Source organism: Schistocerca cancellata, chromosome 6 (assembly GCF_023864275.1).
Source record: "Schistocerca cancellata isolate TAMUIC-IGC-003103 chromosome 6, iqSchCanc2.1, whole genome shotgun sequence".
Taxonomy (NCBI): Eukaryota; Metazoa; Arthropoda; class Insecta; order Orthoptera; family Acrididae; genus Schistocerca; species Schistocerca cancellata.
In genome coordinates, this window is record NC_064631.1 from 400,424,149 (window position 1) to 400,447,854 (window position 23,706).

Sequence of the window (23,706 nt, forward strand, 5' to 3'; positions counted from 1 at the left end):
CAACCCCAAATGGCAAGCATTGGTACTGATAGAGGATGAAAGGCGTGTTAAGGACCAGAAATGGCTGGGAAGCAGCGTCGAGAGGAAGTTGATGATAAGCTTCTGACAGGTCAGTTTTAGAAAAATACTGGCCTCTAGCAAGTTTAGTGAACAGTTCTTCAGGACAGGGCATAGGGTAAGTGTTCATGAGGCATTGAGCATTTACAGTGGCTTTGAAATCGCCACAGAGACGAATATCACCATTTGGCTTAGCAACGACGACGACAGGAGAGGACCACTCACTGGAAGTGACAGGAAGCAAGACCCCTGAAGAAGTGAGACAATCCAACTCCCGTTTTACCTGATCATGAAGGGCCACAGGTATGGGCCGAGCCCGAAAAAACTTAGGCCAAGCAGTGGGTTTGAGCGTGATATGAGCTTCAAAGTCGTTTGCACGGCCTAACCCAGGAGAAAAAAAGGGATGAAAATGTTGTCGACAAGGAATCCAGTTGAGCATAAGGAATAGCATCAGTGACAATACTGACAGAGTCATCTATGGAGAACCCAAAAACGCGAAAGGCATCGAAACCAAAAAGATTTTCTGCGTTGCTCTGGTCGACCACAAATATGGAAACAGTGCGAACGACGGACTTGTAAGATACCTCAGCATAAAACTGTCCCAAGAAAGAAATCTTCTGTTTATTGTACGTCCGTAATTGGTGAGTGACAGGTGACAGGAGTGGAGAACCCAACTGAAGATACGTCTGAGAATTAATTAAAGTGGCAGCAGAACCGGTATCCACTTGCATGCGAACATCTCGACCAAGGATTTGAACAATGAGGAATAACTTCCCTGAAAGTGAAGAAGTGCAATTGACAGACAACACAGAATCAGAATCAGCGTCATGTTCATGAACATCATGTATGCGGTCGGATTTGCAAACGGAAGACACATGACCTTTCTTTTTGCAATTGTGACACACAGCCCAACGTTAGGGACAATCCTCGCGTGAATGTTTCGTAAAACACCGCGGACATGAAGGAAGTTGCCGGGGGTTTTGCTGCAATTTCTTAGCGGGTTGTTTATGGCTAGGCCGAGGCTGCCCGTGGGGCCGCACTGCGGCCACGTCGGCCAGCGGGGACGCGCCGCACTCATCGTCAACAGCGCACAGATGTTATATTTCCCCGACATCACCCCACGCCTCTATTTGCGCCCCAGTGGCGCGAGAAATTTCAAGAGACTGCACAATGGAGAGAACTTCATCTAGAGTTGGATTCACCAACTGAAGGGCACGTTGCCGAACTTCTTTGTCGGGCGCTGACCAGATAATAGCATCCCATACCATGGAATTGGCATAGGATTGTTTGTGAACGTCAGTAACAAATTGACACTTTAGACTGAGGCCGTGAAGTTCAGCAGCCCAAGCACGATAGGATTGATGTGGCTGTTTTTGACAACGATAAAAGGCAACACGAGAGGCTACCACATGCGTTTGCTTTTGAAAATAGACAGACAGAAGTGAGCACATTTCAGCAAAGGACAAAGACGCAGGATCCTTCAAAGGAGCCAATTGCGACAACAACCGATACATTTGAGGTGAAATCCAGGAAAGGAACAGAGACTTACATGGTTGTTCATCCGTGACATGAAATGCCAAGAAGTGCTGTCGAAGACGTTTTTCATAATCAGACCAGTCTTCCGCCGTCTCGTCGTAAGGAGGAAAAGGAGGTATAGCCAACGACGAGAAATGCCCCGCATTTGACGCCGCAACGAAATCGCGAATCCCCGCTGTTGGAAGCGTTTGCTGTTCAAGGAGATTTTGCAATAGTTGCTCGACAGTAGCCATGGAACCCTGTGGGTCAACAGTGAAAAGGAAAAATCCACTACCTTGTCGCCAATTGTTATAACGTCAAGTTTAACACATATATTTCAGAACGACACAACACATATAAGTCACAGAGTAAGTTGACAAGCAAGACATGTGTACACGTTAGCATTCGAATGAGCACTGAGTCCCAGTCTAGCGGCCGCTGCTCTCCTGGCCGCTTAGGTGGCGCAGCTGCTGCATGGCTGGCAGACAGCGCCGCACGTAGAGGATGCGCGTAGTTGCGTGGCGGCACTTTGAATGATGGGCCATGGAGAGAAAATTCAAGAAATTAGAAGCAATACAGAGGCTTAACCGACATTTATTCTTCCCACATGCTATTCATGTTTGGAACCGGGTTGGAGAGCTCAGTTAGTGGTATGAAAAGTATCCTCTGCCCGACACCATTAGCTCGCTTGCAGAGTATGATGTAGATCATATGGCATAGTATGCAATAAAACAACATTTTAACTAAATAACAATCATTTAATGAGTTTCTCATCAGTTCCAAATAAATTACAAATCAATAATTGAGCAAAAATATGTAGCAGATTTTAATCAAACATACTCTCAACTTCTGTCATAAAAAATGAATGTTCATACTTATATTAATTGACATCATTCTCAATTTGATACTGAAATCCATTTCAATTATTTTCCTAAGATGAGCAACCCCCCCCCCCCCCCCCTCTCTCTCTCTCTCTCTCTCTCTCTCTCTCTCTCTCTGAAACACTTAATACATAATCACAAAAACAATTGTGATTCTGTGACAACACACTGTACTGTTGTGAGAATAACACGTTAATATGAAACATCTTTCTTGGAAGAGTATAACAAATACAGAACTTACAGTCATGGTAATTTCTGGTGGAAACACATACACGAGACTTAACAGCAGCATCACTATTTCTATCCTTGATGTGAGTTTTTAGATGACTGGATGCAAATTTTTATCATCAAGCATTTTTTTTGTCCTCTTATTGTATTTCAAATGATACAAGGAAATGACTGAACATTTGCGTCCATCACCTAATGTTTGTCGTCATCCTGTATTACTGTAAAACCTGGCAATCAAGAACAAATTGAAACACTTATCAGTGACCACCTGTCTGATTCCTTATAACTCATCATGTCCTTTACTAGCATTGCGAGATCGTTCTGGTGGAAATGCCCAAAATGATGAAGGATAACCACGAGCATCTCGTTCACGCTTTGCAAACGATGAAAATGATGAAATACAATTGGCAATGAAATGGTTCGAAAGTCCAAGTATTGCCAGCTCCACATGAGGATTTGGTGGTTCCAGTTTATGAACTTCAATCTGAAAATGAAACACACATCTCTTAGGACAATAATATAGAGTTTAGGGTTTAATTTAAACATAAGTTTTAATGAAACCAAGGCTTCACAATTCCTTCATGTGCTCTTCTGATATCTCTTCACAACATATTTGTATAAGACCTCTGCTAATTGACATTTTCGCAACACTGCTAATTGCCAAATCTGTAGCAGATATCAAATCTCGAGAATACAGCTATCCTTAGAAGTTTGCCACATTGATGTGATTTCACAGTGGGCAAACTTTGCTACAACAGTTTCATGGCAGATCAATGGCAGCACCAGAGCGATGGTGGTGCAGTTTCATCAGGTATCCCACACTGCAGGTAAATTTACTGCAGCGGCACCACAGCTTGAAGACTTGTGATGCCACAGTGAAATGTCATTGCAGTCTGCCGTAGTCGTATGTCATCTTACAAAGGCCAGACTCTTCCATTACACTAGTCAACAGCGTTTTTGTCACAATGAATGCTAAAGTCTGTATTATGTGAATTTGTGTATTCAAACATGAAATAAATTTCAGCTTATCAACCTATTTTCTGTCAATATATTGTTCTCTATCTTATCTTTGGACACACTGCATTTTGGTTACTCTGATGGCATGTAATTTAATGCTTTGTACGTGTAACTGCTGAACTAAAGAAAAAGAAAGAAGATACCAATTGTGCAATACACTAACTCCTATCCAACACAAGGCCAACACATTATAGTGAATAATTACCAATACCACTGAAGATGGAAGTGAATGAAGATGAAGAGAGTAACAAACATGGCAAAGGCAGAGCTGCTTCAGGTATGATTGCAGCGGAAAATGTTCAGAATGAATTCTGACTGTAAACAACAAGAAGTGGAAGGAGGAAGTAAGCATAAGGTTCTCTGTTAATACTGGAGACTTATCAGAAAAACACCCAGGAACAAAGTGTGGCAAATTAACAAAAATACCAGTACTATGTATGTTTTTGTCGCCGATTTATTAGTATGAGAAACGGTTTAATATTTACTATTTTATTTCAGTTTAGAATCTTGTTGAGCACATTGTAAACAGAATACAAACTGTAATGAGCGAAGTGCCTCTGGCCATTATGTTATGTCACTTAAATATCAATCACAAAATTGAAAGCTGAATTAATGCTTTGTAAATGATGTCAATAAAAGAAATGAACAATTCTACGTGTTTCTATTGTCACTTTAATATTAGACAGTGCATGTATTGAACATTATTAAACTCATACTCTTTCTACACTATGTAATCAAAAGTATCCGGACACCCCCAAAAACATACATTTTCTTATTAGGTACATTGTGCTGCCACCTACCACCAGGTACTCCATATAAGCGACCTCAGAAGTCATTGGACATCATGAGAGAACAGAAGGGGTGCTCTGCAGAACTCGTGGGCTTCGAACGTGGTTAGGTGATTGGGTGTCACTTGTGTCATACACATTTATGCCAGATTTCCACACTCCTAAACATCCCTAGGTCCACTGTTTCCGATGTTGAAGTGGAAACATAAAGGGACACATACAGCACAAAAGCGTACAGGCCAACCTCGTCTGTTGACTGACGGTAACCACCGACATTTGAAGAGGGTCATAATGTGTAATAGGCAGACATCTATCCAGATCATCACACAGGAATTCCAAACTGCATCAGGATCCACTGCAACTACTATGACAGTTAGGCGGGAGGTGAAAAAATGTAGATTTCATGGTCGAGCAGCTGCTCATAAGCCGCACATCGCACCTCACTTTGTGTAAGGAGCGTAAACATTGGACGATTGTGTGGAGTGATAAATGCCCAGCGAATGTCATCTGCCAGCGTGTGTAGTGCCAACAGTAAAATTTGGAGGTGGTGGTGTTATGGTGCAGTCCTGTTTTTCATGGAGCTTGCACCCCTTATTGTTTTGCATGGCACTATCACAGCACTGGCCAACATTGATGTTTTTAGTACCTTCTTGCTTCCCACTATTAAAGGGCAATTCAAGGATAGCGATTGAATCTTTCCACACGATCAAGCACCTGTTCATAATGCACGACCTGTAGCGGAGTGGTTACATGACAATAACATCCCTGTAATGGACTGGCCTGCACAGAGTGCTGACCTGAGTCCTATAGAACACCTTTGAGATGTTTTGGAATGCCGACTTCATGCCAGGCCTCACTGACCGCCATCAGTACCTCCCCTCAGCACTCCGTGAAGAATGGGTTGTCATTGCCCAAGAAACTTTCTGGCACCTGATTGAATGTATGCCTGCATAAGTGAAAGCTGTCATCAAGGGTAAGGGTGGGCCAACACCCTACTGAATTCCAGCATTACCGATGGAGGGTGCCTTGAACTTTTAAGTCATTTTCAGCCAGGTGTACCAGATACTTTTGATCACATAGTGTATAAATTGCTGTTAATATACAGCTACCAATAACAATTGCTAAATGTTATTTTGTGAACAATGCTTCTATGTTGTAGACAAGGTGGAATTCCATCATATAGGTAAATATACCACACAATATAAGACAGCCTGTGTCTGCACTCTAGGGTGCAGTGTGATGTGGCATACCTTCACATTTAGTCTGTAATGGAAACAGCAGTAATAGTAACATTAATTGTTACCTACATTTCGTATGCTGCAGTGTATGATCTAAAGTGAACCTGATGTAAAGTAGTGAATGACTACATTTTTCAATGCAAGCTCAAAGAGTGGGTTAGTTAAATTCAAACCATCTTTATAATAACTATTACTAATACTGTTAAGATTCTTAATTGTCAAGTAGTGATGTGAGACAAGGAGATGTGAAATAATCTACTTTTTTAGCCAGTTTCCTCAATATCATTGGAGAAAGTTTTAGTTCCAATGTGCAGTTCAAAAACAAATTCACACTTGTACAATGTGGCAGCAGAGCCACATTGACTGGGTGGCAGCATGGTAGGAAATACTGCACTGCTGCGAAATTGCCATGGGATCAACTGTGTCAGTGCGGGCACGCAGCCACCACATTACAAGAATCGGGTGTGCCGTGACTGCTATGGCACTGTTTCTACCACATCAGTGAGGTGACTGCTGCACACACTGACATTTATTGTAATAATTGTTTCTTTTCATACAAGTGTAAAAAGAAACACCTGAAAGACCATGAAATGTTTATTGCAGTTTATTACTTTAATGAAAATATGTTACAATTGTTTACACACAATGGGAGTGAATTAAGTTTTACTGCATATTCAGTGTTGAGAACTTATTAGCTTGACTTTATTAGGCCTACTAATAGATCACGTAACTAATGAGGAGGTATTGAATAGGATTGGGGAGAAGAGAAGTTTGTGGCACAACTTGTCTAGAAGAAGGGATCGGTTGGTAGGACATGTCCTGAGGCATCAAGGGATCACAAATTTAGCATTGGAGGGAAGCGTGGAGGGTAAAAATCGTAGAGGGAGACCAAGAGATGAATACACTAAGCAGATTCAGAAGGATGTAGGTTGCAGTAGGTACTGGGAGATGAAGGAGCTGGCACAGGATAGATTAGCATGGAGAGCTGCATCAAACCAGTCTCAGGACTGAAGACCACAACAACAACAACAACAACAACAGCTTAGTGCCTGCTGCATCACTCGCGTAGACTTTATGGTTTCCACTGATTGAATTTTTATACTGTTCACAAACTTTCTAAATTTTAATTAAGGCCGTAAAAGGCAGTCTTTTCCGAATATACTGACAAAAAAATGATTCTTGTAGCTGGAGCCTGAGGTTTTCGTTACTCCCGTCTTTTGTGCTCTTGTGGCGGTATTTCCATATAAACTTTCATCCCCCAAGACATACTATATTTTATTCGTAACTGAGAACTCCAATATCAATTTCCATAAATGTAGCTTTAAAAAATGCTTTAGTAGTACTTTAATAATTCTTTATTTTAAAAAAAATTCATCCACAATTTTATCCCTTACTGGCTGAATTTCCAAAAAATGCTGAAACACACATTTTATTTTTCTGACTGAGAAACCAAATTTCATAGTTTTAGCTTCAAAGTTGCCTTATAGTGACATACTTTCCTCTATCTCCCCCCCGCCCCCCCCCCCCCCCTTAGGGGTGGAATTTTCAACAATCTCTTCTTAAACGACTCCAGTACAAATCAACGCTTTCTACCCTTAGCAGTTTGGGCTGGGAGATGGGTCAGTCAGGGCATTTCCTTTTACATTATACACCTATAAATCTTTAACAAGACTTATGGTCAGATGAATACAGGGTTATAAATAAATACAAAATCAAATAGGGGTAATGCAGGAGTAGGTTTAATACTGAATATAAAAAAAGAGGAGTGCGGGTAAGCTACTACAAACAGCATAGTGAACGCATTATTGTGGCCAAGATAGACACGAAGCCCATGCCTACCACAGTAGTGCAAGTTTATATGCCAACTAGCTCTGCAGGAGATGAAGAGATTGGCGAAATGTATGGTGAGGTAAAAGAAATTATTCAGATAGTGAAGGGAGATGAATATTTAATAGTCATTGGTGACTGGAATTCGATAGTAGGAAAAGGAAGAGAAGGAAACGTAGTAGGTGAATATGGAATGGGGGTAAGAAATGAAAGAGGAAGCTGTCTGGTAGAATTTTGCACAGAGCATAACTTAATCATAGCTAACACTTGGTTCAAGAATCATGAAAGTAGGTTGTATACATGGAAGAACCCTGGAGATACTAAAAGGTATCAGATAGATTATATAATAGTAAGACAGAGATTTAGGAACCAGGTTTTGAATTGTAAGACATTTCCAGGGGCAGATGTGGACTCTGACCACAATCTATTGGTTATGAACTGTAGATTAAAACTGAAGAAACTGTGAAAAGGTGGGAAATTAAGGAGATGGGACCTGGATAAACTGACTAAACCACCAGTTGTACAGAGTTTCAGGGAGAGCATAAGAGAACAACTGTCACGAATGGAGGAAAGAAATACAGTAGAAGAAGAATGGGTAGCTCTGAGGGATGAAGTTGTGAAGGCTGCAGAGGATCAAGTAGCTAAAAAGACGAGGGCTAGTACAAATCCTTGTGTAACAGAAGAAATATTGAATTTAATTGATGAAAGGAGAAAATATAAAAATGCAGTAAATGATGCAGGCAAAAGGAAATACAAATGTCTGAAAATGAGATCGACAGGAAGTGCAAAATGGCTAAGCAGGGATGGCTACAGGACAAATGTAAGGATGTAGAGGCATATCTCACTAGCTCACTAGGGGTAAGATAGGTACTGCCTACAGGAAAATTAAAGAGACCTTTGGAGAAAAGAGAACCACTTGTATGAATATCAAGAGCTTGGATGGAAAACCAGTTCTAAGCAAAGAAGGGAAAGCAGAAAGGTGGAAGGAGTATATAGAGGGTCAATACAAGGGCAACATACTTGAGGACAATATTATGGAAATGGAAGAGGAAGTAAATGAAGATGAAATGGGAGATATGATACTGTGCGAAGAGTTTGATAGAGTACTGAAAGACCTAAGTCTAAACAAGGCCCCGGGAGTAGACAACATTCCATTAGAACTACTGTCAGCCTTGAGAGAGTCAGCCCTGACAAAACTCTACCATCTGGTGTGCAAGATGTATGAAACCGGTGAAATACCCTAAGATGTCAAGAAGAATATAATAATTCCTATCCCAAAGAAAGCAGGTGTTGACAGGTGTGAAAATTACCGAACTATCAGTTTAATAAGTCACGGCTGCAAAATACTAACACAAATTCTTTACAGACGAATGGAAAAACTGGTAGAAGCCGACATTGGGGAAGATCAGTTTGGATTCCATAGAAATGTTGGAAAACTGAGGCAATACTGACACTACGACTTATCTTAGAAGATAGGTTAAGGAAAGGCAAACCTATGTTTCTAGCATTTGTAGACTTTGAGAAGGCTTTTGACAATGTTGACTGGAATACTCTCTTTCAAATTCTGAAGGTGGCAGGGGTTCAATACAGGGAGCAAAAGGCTATTTAAAATTTGTACAGAAACCAGATGGCAGTTATAAGAGTCGAGGGGCACAAAAGAGAAGCAGTGGTTGGGAAGGGACAGATGGCAGTTATAAGAGTCGAGGGGCACAAAAGAGAAGCAGTGGTTGGGAAGGGAGTGAGACAGGGTTATAGCCTATCCCCAATGTTATTCAATCTGTATATTGAGCAAGCAGTAAAGGAAACAATGGAATGTAGTCGAATTAAGTTGGATGGTGCTGTGGGAATTAGATTAGGAAATGAGACACTTAAAGTAGTAGATGAGTTTTGCTATTTGGGGAGCAAAATAACTGATGATAGTCGAAGTAGAGGGGATATAAAATGTAGACTGGCAATGGCAAGAAAGCATTTCTGAAGAAGAGAAATTTGTTAAGATTGAGTATAAATGTCAGGGAGTATAGATGTAAATGTCAGGAAGTCTTTTCTGAAAGTATTTGTATGGAGTGTAGCCATGTATGGAAGTGAAACATGGACGATAAATAGTTTGGACAAGAAGAGAATAGAAGCTTTCGAAATGTGGTGCTACAGAAGAATGCTGAAGATTAGATGGTTAGAACACATAACTAATGAGGAGGTATTGAATAGAATTGGGGAGAAGAGAAGTTTGTGGAACAACTTGACTAGAAGAAGGGATCGGTTGGTAGGACATGTTCTGAGGCATCAAGGATCACCAATTTAGTATTTGAGGGTAGTGAGGAGGGTAAAAATCATAGAGGGAGACCAAGAGATGTATACACTAAGCAGATTCGGAAGAATGTAGGTTGCGGTAGGTACTGGGAGATGATGAAGCTTGCACAGGATAGAATAGCATGGAGAGCTGCATCAAACCAGCCTCTGGGCTGAAGACCACAACACAACAAATCTTTAAAAAGCTTCAAAATTCCTAAAATGACAAGTTTTATTGACATATCATTTGAAATACATGGGATAAACATCTGAGGGAATCTCTCAGCTTTTTGCAAATAAGAATAATGCTGTTGTTGTCAACACATCAGAGAGAACAGTCAGTTGGACAGTACAAAGGAGTAACCCCACTGCAGTAATCAACAGTCATTAACAATTTTAACTCCTCTGTGAAAAATATATATGAATTTATGAGGTTTGTTCGAGTTTGTGGTCATGTATTATATTAACAAACTGGAGCTCATGCTTGATCTCTCTGCAGCAGTTCAGAAAATTACACATTTCCCTGGCTAAAACCCAGTCTCACATTCTGTTCTTTAAATGCTGCATAAAGCATGGAATCCCCAAGCAGTCTAACCATAAAAATTTCTTTCTCTGGATCCCACCCTCCTTTTACAATTACCTTCACCTTCGCAGATTCAGCCAGTCCTTGCCCCTCACAAACTGCTACTGCAAAAACACACTACATGATACCGGAGGCATCCCAGAACCAGCTTCCTCAGCAAGGTACTGTTATTGTGCAATCCCTATTACATGTACATAAATCACATCTCTGAAACTGAATTCCTTGCTGTCCAGCACCTGGAAGAGTCCAGACACCACCTCCGTAAGTTATTCAACCTGCTGACATCCTACTGTCACTGTGGGATATCACTATCCTACCCACAGTGTTCCTCCTCATCAAAGCCTCAGAGCACCCACACCCTGCCTAGCAGACGTTTTTACTAATTTGCCACATCACCAAACTCCATAACAACAACCAAATCCACAGCCTTTTCAGCAAAATCTTCAGCCCCACTGAAGTTGCAGTACTGTCCAAAGGCCTCACCTTTTGTCCTACACTGAAATTTAACCATTTAGTGCCTGAATAAATTTAAAGATCAAAGAAAAACTCAAAAATCTTGGTGCCTTAGAGGTACCCAAAGCACTAAAGAGAAAGCAGCACATGTCAGAAGTGTTAGTAGCTTCATAAAGAATCAGCTTCTACTTGCACGGGCATTCAAGAACCGTTAACCTTATGGTTATTAACACAGCATTGGTATAATGCAAATATGCAACACTCATTAACACTGTTGGACTTGTGAAAGACCTACTCTCTTCCCAATCCATGCAATGGAAATATTTCTCTACCACCAGTCCTTCCAACCTAATTCCAACAATGAACCCTGCCTCTCCCAGTTCACATCACCATCCAATGTGATGTCCCCCCCTCCCACCTAAACATCCCCAGTCACCTTCCAGGAATTCCTTACCTCCAACTTTGCTTCACCACCCTTCCCCAGACCTCTGCCTGAGAACACCAACCTTGAATCAGAGGAAAGGACAGCAATACAGTGTCTCAAAATGGATCCTGACCCAATCATCCTCCCTGCAGACAAAGGCTCAACCACTATTCACAATGATTTGCAGTGACTACCTGGTAGGAGGCCTCTGCAATTGTCTGACTCATCCACTGATACACTATGCCAGAGTGATGCCTTCCCAGAAGTCCGATGTAACCTCCAATCCCTGCTTAAAGCCATACTACCTTCCAAGGACCTCTCTCCTGAATCCATTTCCCTCCTCACCCCTATGATATCCTGGATATCCACCTTCTACATGCTCCGCAAAATTCACAAACCCAACAATCCTGGCACCTCATTGTACCTGGTTACTGTGTTCTCACTGAAAGGATTTTGGCCCTCATTGACCAACATCTCCACCCAATTGCCCTTAATTTGGCCTTCCACATCCAAGATACCAACCACTTCCTTCACCAACTCCTCTGTGTCATCCAAACAAGAGACAGCCAGGGCAAAAGCATCACATGCAGAAAGATGCAAGCTGGTGCCAGTACCACAGACTCACCACTTGCACAAGTTCCATCAGTGCCATGGGCAGCGCTCATGTTGAAGATATCAACTCTGCCTTGGCCAATTGCTTGCTGAATACAATCTGCCAATGATCAGACAACAACAGACAGAAGCTTACTTGGAAGATAGAAGAGCAGCACTCACCCACTTGGTTATGGATCATTGTCTAGGGCTGACTTCGTCGTTTAGTGAACTCTTAGAAGTGAACACACAGTTGTAAATTGCATTTGCTATGTACTGAAAGATTTACCTACAATTATTTGCAGTCAGCCATTGAGGGCCTTTTCTGTGTTATATTACATGCAGTGTGCCAGACTTCATTATTCAACAAGTCACAAAGATAAGTAAATCTTTTTAACTCATTTGTGTGACTGTTACTAATTTGTTGGAGTGTTGTAGAACCTTCATTCTCCTATCCTGTTACCTGACCCTGGGCTGTGTAAAGTGGCAGGGAGAAATTGTCTTAGTGGTATACTGCACCAGAAGCCATTTCACGAACTCACAAACTCTGCCTGCCTTAACAACAGTGGAAACTCGGCCTCCACAGCAATAGTGACGAGTCCTTTACAAAACTGGCAATGAGGGTTTACGAAAGGCTCCCCACTCCTTTACTTACTGGTTCCTAACTGATGTTACTTCTCTATACAACAACATCACTCATGCCCATAGTTCTGCTGCAGTTGAACACTACCTTTCCCTGTGTCCTTCAGACTCCAAACCCATTATCTCATTCCTCATACACCTTACTAACTTTATCCTACCTCACAACTACCTCTCCTTTGAAGGAAAAGTAAACAAACAAATCCACAGCACAGTCATAGGCATCTGCATGGCACCTCCTATGCAAACCTCTTTATGGGCCATCTTGGCAGAGATAGTCAAAAGGCCTGGAAACTCATGAAACGCCCAGCCAATGACCCCACCAAACCAAATCTCACGCGAATGTCACAGCAGACCAAACTGCACACCAGCTTCTCACAAATGCGAAACCACCAAGATACGACAACCTAAAGACAAAAAAGAGGGGCATAGTCCCCCCCCCCCCCTCAGGAGACATAGAACGAACACCCTCCCCCCCTCAGGAGACCGAAGAACCATCCAAGCCATTTACCTTGGCGGAACTGGAGAAGGTGATCAGTAAGTTCAAAATGCAGAGAGCAGCTGGCCTTGATGACATATGCATCGAGCAAATAAAGCATTTCGGACCTGTAACAAGGAAATAGCTAGTCGATATGATGAACAACTGCATGACATCCTGCAAAATTCCAAAAATCTGGAGAAAATCGTAAGTCATTGCCATCCTAAAAACTACAGGCCAATTTCTCTGCTATGCCATATGTAAAAGGTTTCGGAAAGGATGATACTCCACAGAATCACGGACGTCATCGAGCCCCTCCTGATCCCACAACAAGCAGCCTTCAGACAGGTCAAATGCTGCACGTCACAGGTGCTAAAATTAACGTAACATATAGAGGATGGGTTAGAGAACAGGAAGACCACCAGGACTGTCTTCCTAGAACTATCAGCAGCCTACGACACAGTCAACCACCGACTGCTCCTGGGGAAAATATACGCAATGAGTAGGGACTACAGACTAACCTTAATGATTGGAAACCTACTCCAGAATCGAAGATATGGATTTTCAGGGACAGAGAAGCCGGAGAAGCCGGTGGAGGATACAGAACAATGGCCTCCCCCAAGGAAGCGTACTGGCCCCAACACTTTTTAATATATATGCTAATGACCAGCCCCTCCCCCAAGGCACCGAAAGCTTCATATATGCAGATGATTGCGCCATTACTGCTCAAGCAGACAGCTTTGAAACTGTTGAACAGAATCTGTCAGAAGCCCTCGAACAGCTTGCCACCTACTATAAGGGGAACCATCTCAAACCTAACCCAGGGAAAACCCAAACCTGCATCTTCCACCTAAAGAACAGACAATCTGCAAGAAGACTATAACTTAACTGGGAAGGAGTGCCCCTGGAACATTGCGAAACCCCAAAATACTTAGGCGTAACCTGGATAGAGCACTCACCTATAAAAACCACTGCATGAACACTAAACACCAAGTAGCCACGAGAAACAACATTGTGCGCAAACTAACGGGCACCACATGGGGGGCACAGCCTGGATTAGTGAGAACCACAGCTCTTGCTTTGTGCTATTCAACAGCGGAGTACGCGTGCCCAGTGTGGTACAATTCTAGCCACGCCAAGCAAGTGGACATACCGCTTAATGAATCCTGCCGCATTATCACAGGCTGTCTGAGACCAACCCCGACTGATAAATTGTACTGCCTGGCAGGCATGGCCCCACCAGATATCAGAAGGAAAGTAGCGGCCAGGAAGGAAAAGACAAAGGCGATGACCTCACCAGCCCACCCGCTGTACAAACACCAGCCAGCCCGCCGTCGACTAAAATCTAGAAAAAGTTTCCTGCACACAGCAGAAAACATCGTCGGGACACAGCATACTTGATATGTGGCGAGAAGAAAACGCGCACCTTGGGGAATGGTTAGTCCCAAACGAAGAACTCCCTCCCGGCCATATGGAAGGATGGACGACATGGAAATCTCTTAATAGGCTGCGCTCTGGTGTCACACGATCCAAAGAGAATATGCGCAAATGGGACCTCTCAAATGAACCGGCGCTGTGTGACTGTGGACACACTCAAACCACCACCCACCTCAGGCAGTGTGTGCTGTGCACAAGCACCTGTACCATGAAGGATTTGATGAATACCACCCCGGAAGCACTGGACGTGGCCAGGTTCTGGTCCCAGACTTCATAAAATAAAAAAACTACTTGACCCTGCTTATATATCTGTATACTTTTATACTCTTTTTGTATTTGTTATATACTTGATATGTATGCGTTAACTATTCTGATTTTATGTACGATGCTTCTGACACGATTAAATAAAAATCTTGTGAAGACCTTCCTAGCCTCCCAAAATGCTGAACATCTAGTCTGGTTCAGATTCATTGATTGTATCTTCATGATCCAAGGCACCTTATCTTCATTCCTTTGCAACCTCAACTACTTCTCTCCCATCTACTTCACATGGTCCTTAACCCAGAATGCCACCTACCTGGACTTTTATCACCTCCTCTCTGATGGCTCCATCTACACCTCTGTTCACATTAAACCCACCAACAGTATGTGTATTTTGACAACTGTCATCCCTTCCAAGCCAAAGAATTCCCTCCTATACAACCTTGCCACCCAGAGACGGCATATATGCAGATATGGTTGGTTGGTTGATTTGTTCAGGGGAGGGGACGAAACATCAATGTCACCAGTCCCATTGGATTAGGAAAGGATGGGGAATGAAGTCGGCTGTGCCCTTTCAAAGGAACCAACCCGGCATTTGCCTGAAGAGATTTTAGGGAAATCACGGAAAATCTACATGAGGATGGTCTGATGTGGGTTTGAACCATCATGCTCCCGAATGCGAGTCCAGTGTGCTAACCACTGCATCACCTTGCTCAGTATTGCAGTGCCAAGAACTCCCCTTTCCCAGTATGCTGAAAGTCTCAACAGTTTTCACAGAAAGCACTATCCCCCTGGTTCAAGTCCATGAACAATTCCCATGTTATTTACCCCCTCCCCCTCCCAATCCTCCCACCACCCCCAAAAACAAGCTACAAAGGAGTACCTCCTTCCTCAGCCAGAAATGCTCCCGAATGGAACAGGTGAACCACATCCTTCATCAGGGCTTTGATTATCGATCATTGTGCCCTGAAATGAGGGACATCCTACCCTATATCGTTCCCAGCTTTCCTGAAGTGTTCTGTAGCCCACCCAACCTCCCCAACATCCATGTCCATTCCTATGCCACTCCCAACTCAGACCAAGATGCAAGAGCTGCCCAATTCACTCAGCACTTGCTATACCTTTCTTGTCACGGGGCTGTCTTACCACATCAAAGGCCACACCACCTGTGAAAGCAGCTCAGCTGCAACAATTGCTCAGTTTTTTAAATTGGTATGATTACCAACCAGCAGGACAAATGGCCATCGCCAAACTGTGGCCAAGAACAAATTAGATGACCCTGGGGCACAAAATGCAGCTGAACACAATATGCTTGATTTCAATGGCTGCTTCACAACCCAGACCATCTGGATCCTCCCCTCCACACCAGCTTTTCTGAACTTTGCAGATGGGCATTATCTTTACAACACATTCTTCACTCCCGAAATTATCCTGGCCTCAACCTTTGGTAACCTACTGTCCCTCCAACCAACAAGTTCCGGCCCTCTGTCCTATCACCTCCTCCATTTTCATGTCTCCTCACCCTCACTGTGTGCCACCCTCTGCCAATGCACCCACCCATCCTTTCCCTTTCCCGTGTCTCTCCTTTTCAGCTCCCTGTTTTTCCCCCACACCCCAGCTCCTGATCCTGCGCATGGCGGTCTCCTTGGGCCACCATCTAGTCCTTACATGCCCCACCAGACATCGCTATTTTCTCCCTCCATCCATAGTGTGTTACCCCTCCCCTTTCTTCCCAGTCTACTCCAGATTGCTATTCATGTGACAGTCGCAGTCCAGTCGAAGTTGCCGGTGAAAGTGAGTGTGTGTGTGTGTGTGCTGAAGAAGGCTTAGGCCAAAAGCTATAATGTGAAACAGTCTTTCCATTGTGCCTGCCTGCAGATCAGTGGGTCATCTTTATGGTGAGAAGCATCTATCCTTTGCCTAACAATGTTGATATTCCAACCTGGAGTTTCCATATGTTGAAATGTCAGTATTAAGTAGTTTAGTAATGTTGTTACCTGTATATAACAATGAGAATAATCAATTTTTGACAGTATAATACAATTGGATAGCTAAAAAATCTACTTACCAAGTGGTGCCAGGAGAACATGCATACTACTGTGGATTAGTATGCAAGCTTTCGGAGCAAGCTTTCGTCACATTGGGGCATGTCCTGCCATGTCAATTGGCTGGCTATCGATCGCAACATTGAACATTTCGTGTGAGCTTGCATGGCCTGTGTACAGAATCAGGCTGTGACACCATGTCAGTTTTCCCTCTGGCTAGTTGCAGAGCACCCTTGGGACAGGGTGCATGTTGAGTTTGTGGGCCCTTTTCTTGGGAATTTTGTGGTTGTTGGAAGTGAATGCGTAGTCTAGTGTCCCATATGTAAGCAATGTTGACAGCAACTGTTCATGTGTTGTCTGTCAATTTTGCTATCGATGGTTCTCCTACGGCCCTTGTATCCAATAACATTTGGCAATTTATCACAGGAGTTTGTAAATTTTTGCATTTGCAATGGTAGTCAGCATCTGGCTAACAGCATGTTTCAATTGGCTTCTAATCATAAGCTGAGCGATTCATGCAAACTTTCAGTTCTCAAATGATAAAGTCACTGTCTGCCTCATCCCACAGAAAGTTTGTATGGGATATCCAGTCATGTACGGATATGCACATTAACTTCTGTGAAGCCTGGAAAGTAAGAGAGGTGGAGGTAAAGCTGTGAGGGCATGTCACGAGTAGTGCTCTGATAGCTCAGTTGGTAGAGCTCTTGGCCACCCAAGACAAAGTGCCATACAATTTTAATCTGCCAAGAAATTTGAAGTCAGTGCACACACTGATGCAGAGTGAAAATTCGTACTATATCAGACATACTACAGTCCGTGATACAGAACTTGTGCACAGTCTACAGTACCAGCCAGTGACTAGAACTGTATGAAATATAGACAGACTTGATATTCTTAATTCAGCCTGAATGTGCTCTATCTAGCATTATGTGGAGCAGCACCAAGCTATATTTGGGGATCAAACTGCTCCGAAGAGGGAAGGTGTACTGCAGCGCTGCCACAATATCAAGAAAAATCAGGATACAATGTTCCAATTTACCATCCCGGAGGCATATTACTGTAGACAGAAGTGACATGCAGAGCATCCACACAATATGTCAGTGTGTGGCAAGGCTCTCATAACAAGCGATCGATGCAGTGAACACCAACCAGTGGTGCATCTCTTTACCTTCAGACAGTCAAACAAACAGTGATTTGGGGACATCATCTACAGCCATCTTATGAGATAACAGGCTGAGATTTGAGCCATCAGTCATAACCAGCAACCTTCAGGCTGCAGGACCAATCAAGCATGTACTGGACAGCTTCATAAACAGCCTGCCACTTGCACACCAATATCCAGAGTTTGGGGTGCCTTGCTGCCCTTTCTCTGCACTGCCACTCAGCGCCATGGACTTTGCTGGCCACTGCCAGATGGACCATGGTGGCCTCGGTCACCAGCGGCTGATTCAGCTCCAGGCACATCAGCACTAATGAGCCACCATACTGCCACCCACACAATATGCCACAGCACAGATTGGCTTCACCACAGGCCGCAAGATCAGAACCTGCCTATACGTGTGGAACGTAGATGTGAGGGTCGACACTGGGCCATGCCATCAGATGGGATGCACACCTGTAACTGCTGTAGCTCGTTAAGTAATAAAGAGTTTACATGCACACTCCCAATCTTGCTGCAGCCACCTTCTCATGACACTGGCCTCCTAAAGCCCCTGTCAACTCATCGAATCTACAATGTCAAGATTGGAGAGCCATCACCACGTGACAAGAAGAATGGGTCTTCCACCCCTGGCCCACTAAAATAGGAAAAGGAAGAGTTGGTTGGTTGGTTTAAAAGAGGGGGGGGGGGGGGGGGTGGACCAAACTGCGAGGTCATTGGTCCCGTGTACCCAGTAAAATAATTACACAAGGGGAAGAAGAAAAGAAAGGAGATGTACAGCACAATATCAGGAGAAAGGAAGAAGCAGAAGAATGACAGAAGGACAACCAACACTACTACGGACAAAATAGGAAAAGAGAGCAGATGACTGGCTGGCCAACCATGAGAATAAAAAGGAAAACACAAAGGACATGCGATAAAACTTATATCGAATGATAAAACCCACTGTCATGTATAAAACATAAAACTAAATTAGATGATGAGGCGTTGGCAACAAAAAATTAAGGGCAATGAGTCCGGTAACTGAAGAGTCCATCGCAGGGCAGCCAAAGGAGGACAGCTCACCAAGATATGGGCCACTGTCAGCCAGGCACTGCACCGACACAGGTGAGTCATCACAGCGCAGGAGGTAGCCGTGTGTCACCCAAGTGTGGCTAATGTGGAGCCAACAGAGGACCACAGAGTCCCTGTGAGAGGCCCACGTGGAGGTCTTCCGCACATTCGTAGTCGGCTTAATCGTGTACAGTTTGTTGTGCATACTGAGGTTATGCCATTCCGTGCCCCAAAGCCACAAAACCTTGTGGCGTAATACTGAACGCAGGTCAGTTGCAGAGAAGCCGATCTCCATAAGCAGTTTCCGCGTAATCTGTTTGTCTAGCCTGTCGACAAGCTCATTGCCTGGGATTCTGATGTGACCTGTGATCCAAGGAGTTAGTACACAAGTTCGTTGCCTGGGATTCTGATGTGACCTGGGATCCAAGGAGTTAGTACACAGAAGAAACGACTCCCCAGGGCATGAACAGATGTGGTCAAGAGCATGAGATATAGCCACCAGCTCGGCAGTGAAAACACTGCAGCCATTGAGCAAGAAATGCTGTTCAATATGGCCTTCATGGACATACGCAAAGCCAGTGTGATCAACAGCCATCAAGCCGTTGGTGTAAACCACTTCATGGCCTCGGTACATGTCAAGAATCGAGAGGAAGTGGCAGCGGAGAGCCGCGGGGCTAACTGAGTCCTTAGGGCCATGCGAAAGGTTCAGGCGAAGCAGTGGCCTAGGTGTACACCATGGAGGTGTATGTGAATAGACCTCAAGAATAGGTGGTAAAGGCAAGGACTCCAGTTCAGAAGGAAGGGATCGGACATGAACTGCAATTGCAAGCCCTGACCTGGGCCGCTGATGCGGGAGATGAACCGCTAAGGGTAGGAAAAGGAGATGGTAATTCAGATGCACAGGAGAAGTATGAATGTGTGCAACATAACTGGCCAGCAGTTGTGCACGCCTAACCTGCAATGGAGGGACTCCAGCCTCCACCAGGACGCTGGTCACCGGACTCGTGCTAAAAGCTCCAGTCGCTAGGTGAACACCACAGTGGTGCACTGGGTCAAGTAAATGCAAGGCTGAGGGCACCGCCGAACCATAAACCAGATTCCCATAGTCAAGGCGGGATTGAAAAAGGGCTCTGTAGAACTGCAGCAGCATTGAGCGATCTGCACCCCAGTTGGTGTTGCTCAGGCAGTGGAAGGCGGTGAGGTGCTGCCAGCACTTCCGCTTAAGCTGACGAAGATGAGGAAGCCAAGTCAACTGGGCATCGAAAACCAGTCCTAAGAACCGATATGTCTCTCAACTACAGTTAGTGGATCGTCATTAAGGTAAAGTTCTGGTTCTGAATGAACAGTACGACACCAACAGAAGTGCTTAACACACGACTTTTGTGGCCAAAAACTGGAAACCGTGGGCTAGAGCCCACGATTGCACCTTGTGGATGGCTCCCTGTAGGCGCCACTCAGCAACACCAGTACTGGTGGAGCAGTACGAAATGCAGAAGCCGTCTGCATACAGAGGAGGTGAGACGGACGGCCCTACAGCTGCTGCTAGACCATTAATGGCCACTAAAAACAGAGATAAACTCAATAGAGAGCACTGCACGACCCCATTCTCCTGGATAGGGAGGGGGGGGACACCAACTTGGACACGGAAAGTGGAAAGTAGGAAGCGAAAGGAAATTTTAGATAAAAATCGGGAGCAGGCCTCGTAGACCCCACTCGTATAATGTGGCAAGGATATGATGTTGCCAGGTCATGTTATAAGCTTTTCGTAAATCAAAAAAGATGACAACCAGGTGTTGGTGTCTGGGAAAGGCTATTCGGATGGCAGACTCAAGGGACACAAGATTATCAGTGGCAGAGTGACCCTGGCGGAAGCCAACCTGACATGGAGCCAGTAGGCCAAGTGACTCCAGGAGCCAACCCAACCGCCGACACACCATAGGTTCCAGCAGCTTACAAAGAACGTTGGTGAGGCTGATGGGCCGATAGGCTGATATCTATCCACATCAAGCAGGTTTTTACCAGGTTTTGAGCACTGGAATGATGGTGCTCTCCCGCCATTGCGATGGAAAGATGCCTCGCACCAGATCCGGCTGAAGATGATGAGGAGATGTCTTTTAGTCAGATGAGAGATGTTTAATCATCTGACTGTGTATCCAATCTGGCCCAGGAGGTGTCGGGGCAATGTGCAAGGGCACTGAGGAGCTCCCACTCTGTAAATGGGGCATTATAGTATTCATTGTGGCATGTAGTGAACGAGAGGACTTTCTCTTCCAGCTGCTGTTTGAGAGTGCAAAAGGCTGGGAGGTAATTCTCTGATGCAGAGGCTCTAGCATAGAGCTCCGCGAAGTGCTCGGCAATCGCGCTTTCGTTAATAGGTAACATGCCATTTATCACCTGTTGGGGTCTGTTACCCGAAAATGTGTTTGATCTTTGCACAGACTTGGGAAGGTGGTATATGGTACCCAATGGTCGAGATGATCTCTCCCAAGACTCCTGCTTCCTTCATTTGATAAGGTGGCAAACGCGGGAAACGGATCCGTTTAAAGGCTATGAGGTGCTCCAGGGAAGGGTGCTGCTTATGCTGCTGTAGAGCTCACCAACTCTCCTTAATTGCTTCAGCAACTTCTGGTGACCACCAAGGGTCTATCTTTCGCTGGTGCCACCCTAAAGCGCAAGGGATCGTGTTTTCTGCTGCAGAAACAATTGTTGTAATCACCTGCTGAACAATCACATCGATATTACAGTGTGGGTGAGATTCAAAGGTGACAGCAGAGGTGAAAGTTTCCCAATCTGCCTTGTTTAAAGCCCATCTGGGCAGGCGTCTGTGGTCCTGATGCCAGGGCAGGACAGGAAGATGGGGAAGTGGTCACTACAACACAGATCATCATGTGCCCTTCATTGGATAGATGGGAGAAGGCCTGGGCTGCAAATTGATAAATCAATGGCTGAGTAACTACCTTGAGCTACAATGAAATGTGTGGCTGCCCCAGTATTTGAGATGCAGAGGTCGAACCGACAGTAAAGTTTCGACATCTCTGCCTTGGCCAGTAAGCACGGTGCCATTTCACGAGGGGGTTATGGGATTAAAACCTCCCAAAAGTAGGAAAGGTTTAGGGAGTTGATCAATCAGTGCAGCTAATACGTTCAGGGGTACTGCACCACCTGGAGGTAGATATACATTGCAGACAGTTATTTCCTGCACCTTCCTTATTCTGACAGCCACAGCTTCAAGAGGGGTTTGAAGGGGCACAGTTTCACTACAGACTGAGTTTAGGACATAAACAGAAACTCCACCTGTCCCTCGATGATAGTCGCTATGATTCCTGTAATATCCCTTTTAACCACAGAGGGCAGGGATCCGCATCGCCAGGAACCAGGTTTCCTAGTGGACAATGCAGAAAGCAGGTGTAAAGCTTAACAGTTGCTGTAGCTCAGACACGGGGTAGAAGAAAAAATTCTGCAATTCCACTGGAGGATGATGCCATCGTGAGACTGGGAAGGCATGGAACATTCAATGAGGCAGCTTACACCTCAGGGTCACCTTCTGCCACTGATCTATTACCCGAGCAGTCTATATTCATTGTGCCTGATAGTCTGGCGAGTTCTAGGTCCTCAGCTGATGCCAGAATCTCCACCTCATCCTCAATGCAGAGCTTGTAGGTAGGGTTGGTGTGGGTGCCACTGCAATTCCCTTGGTCTTGGGGATCAGTGATTCAGTCTCCAGGACTGACAATGAGCGAGAAGCCCTACAACCAGCTGCTTTTGGGCTCTTCAGCCACTGGTGGGTGTCATCTTTCCCACTAGCAGAAACCTGGGAAGAGAGAGACTCAAGGGACCCCTTCCTAGTGAGGGGAGCCGAAGAAGACTTATGCTTCTCCAGCTCAGAAGTGGGGACTGATATCCCCGATGGTTGGGGGGTGTTGCTCCCGAAGTAGGTGGTGTGGAAGCAACAGGGAGGGAAGTGCCCCCCACCAGGTGGCAGGTGTAGTTCCGGTTATGAGAGGCAACAGGAATTTGATTAACTGATAGGGCGACATCTGTTCTCTGAGTGGCGGCTAAGAGGAGGTCATAGCCACAGGATGTAGGCACTCAAATTTCTTCTTAGCCTCAGTGTAGGTCAGTCGGTCCTGGGTCTTATATTCCATGATTTTCCTCTCTTTCTGTGAATTCCTGCAGTTGGTGAGCAAGGTCAATGATGCTCTCCGCAGTTGGCAAAGGTGGGAGGCGGGGCACATGGAATATTGGGATGTGATGGACATCCACAATCTAGACATGTGATGCTGGAAGTACAGTGGGAAGACATAGGGCCAAACTTGCAGCACTTAAAGCACCGCATTGGGTGGAGGGATATAAGGCTTGACGTCACAGCAATAGACCATCATCTTGGCCTTCTTGGGCAATGTGTCACCCTCGAAGGGCAAGATGAAGGCAACGGTGGCAATCTGCTTATCCCTCAGATCCCGATGGACGCGCTGTACAATATGAACACCTCGCCGCTCTAAATTGGCATGCAGCTCGTCATCGGACTGAAAAAGAAGGTCCCTGTGGAATATAATACCCTTAACCATATTTAAGCTCTTATGAGGCATGATGGGAACAGAAACATTCTCCAACTTGTCACAAGCGAGTAATGCCCGTGACTGGGCAGAGGATGCTGTTTTTATCAAGACTGACACAGAGCGCATTTTGGACAAGCTCTTCACCTTCCCAAACTTGTCCTCCGAATACTCCGCAAAAAACTGAGGC

The 23,706-nt window shown here is 44.6% G+C and overlaps 1 protein-coding gene across 1 annotated transcript in view; it reads right to left on the reverse strand.

Moving 5' to 3' along the window:
- Window positions 1-2,531: 2,531 nt before the first annotated feature.
- The window catches only part of LOC126190819 (GDP-fucose protein O-fucosyltransferase 1), a 119,558-nt gene continuing 98,383 nt past the window's right edge, over window positions 2,532-23,706 (reverse strand). Inside the window, exon 7 of the mRNA XM_049931386.1 lies at window positions 2,532-3,165. Within this exon, the coding sequence (XP_049787343.1) occupies window positions 2,962-3,165 (204 nt within the window). The 3' untranslated portion in view covers window positions 2,532-2,961. The remainder of the gene's footprint in view (window positions 3,166-23,706) is intronic.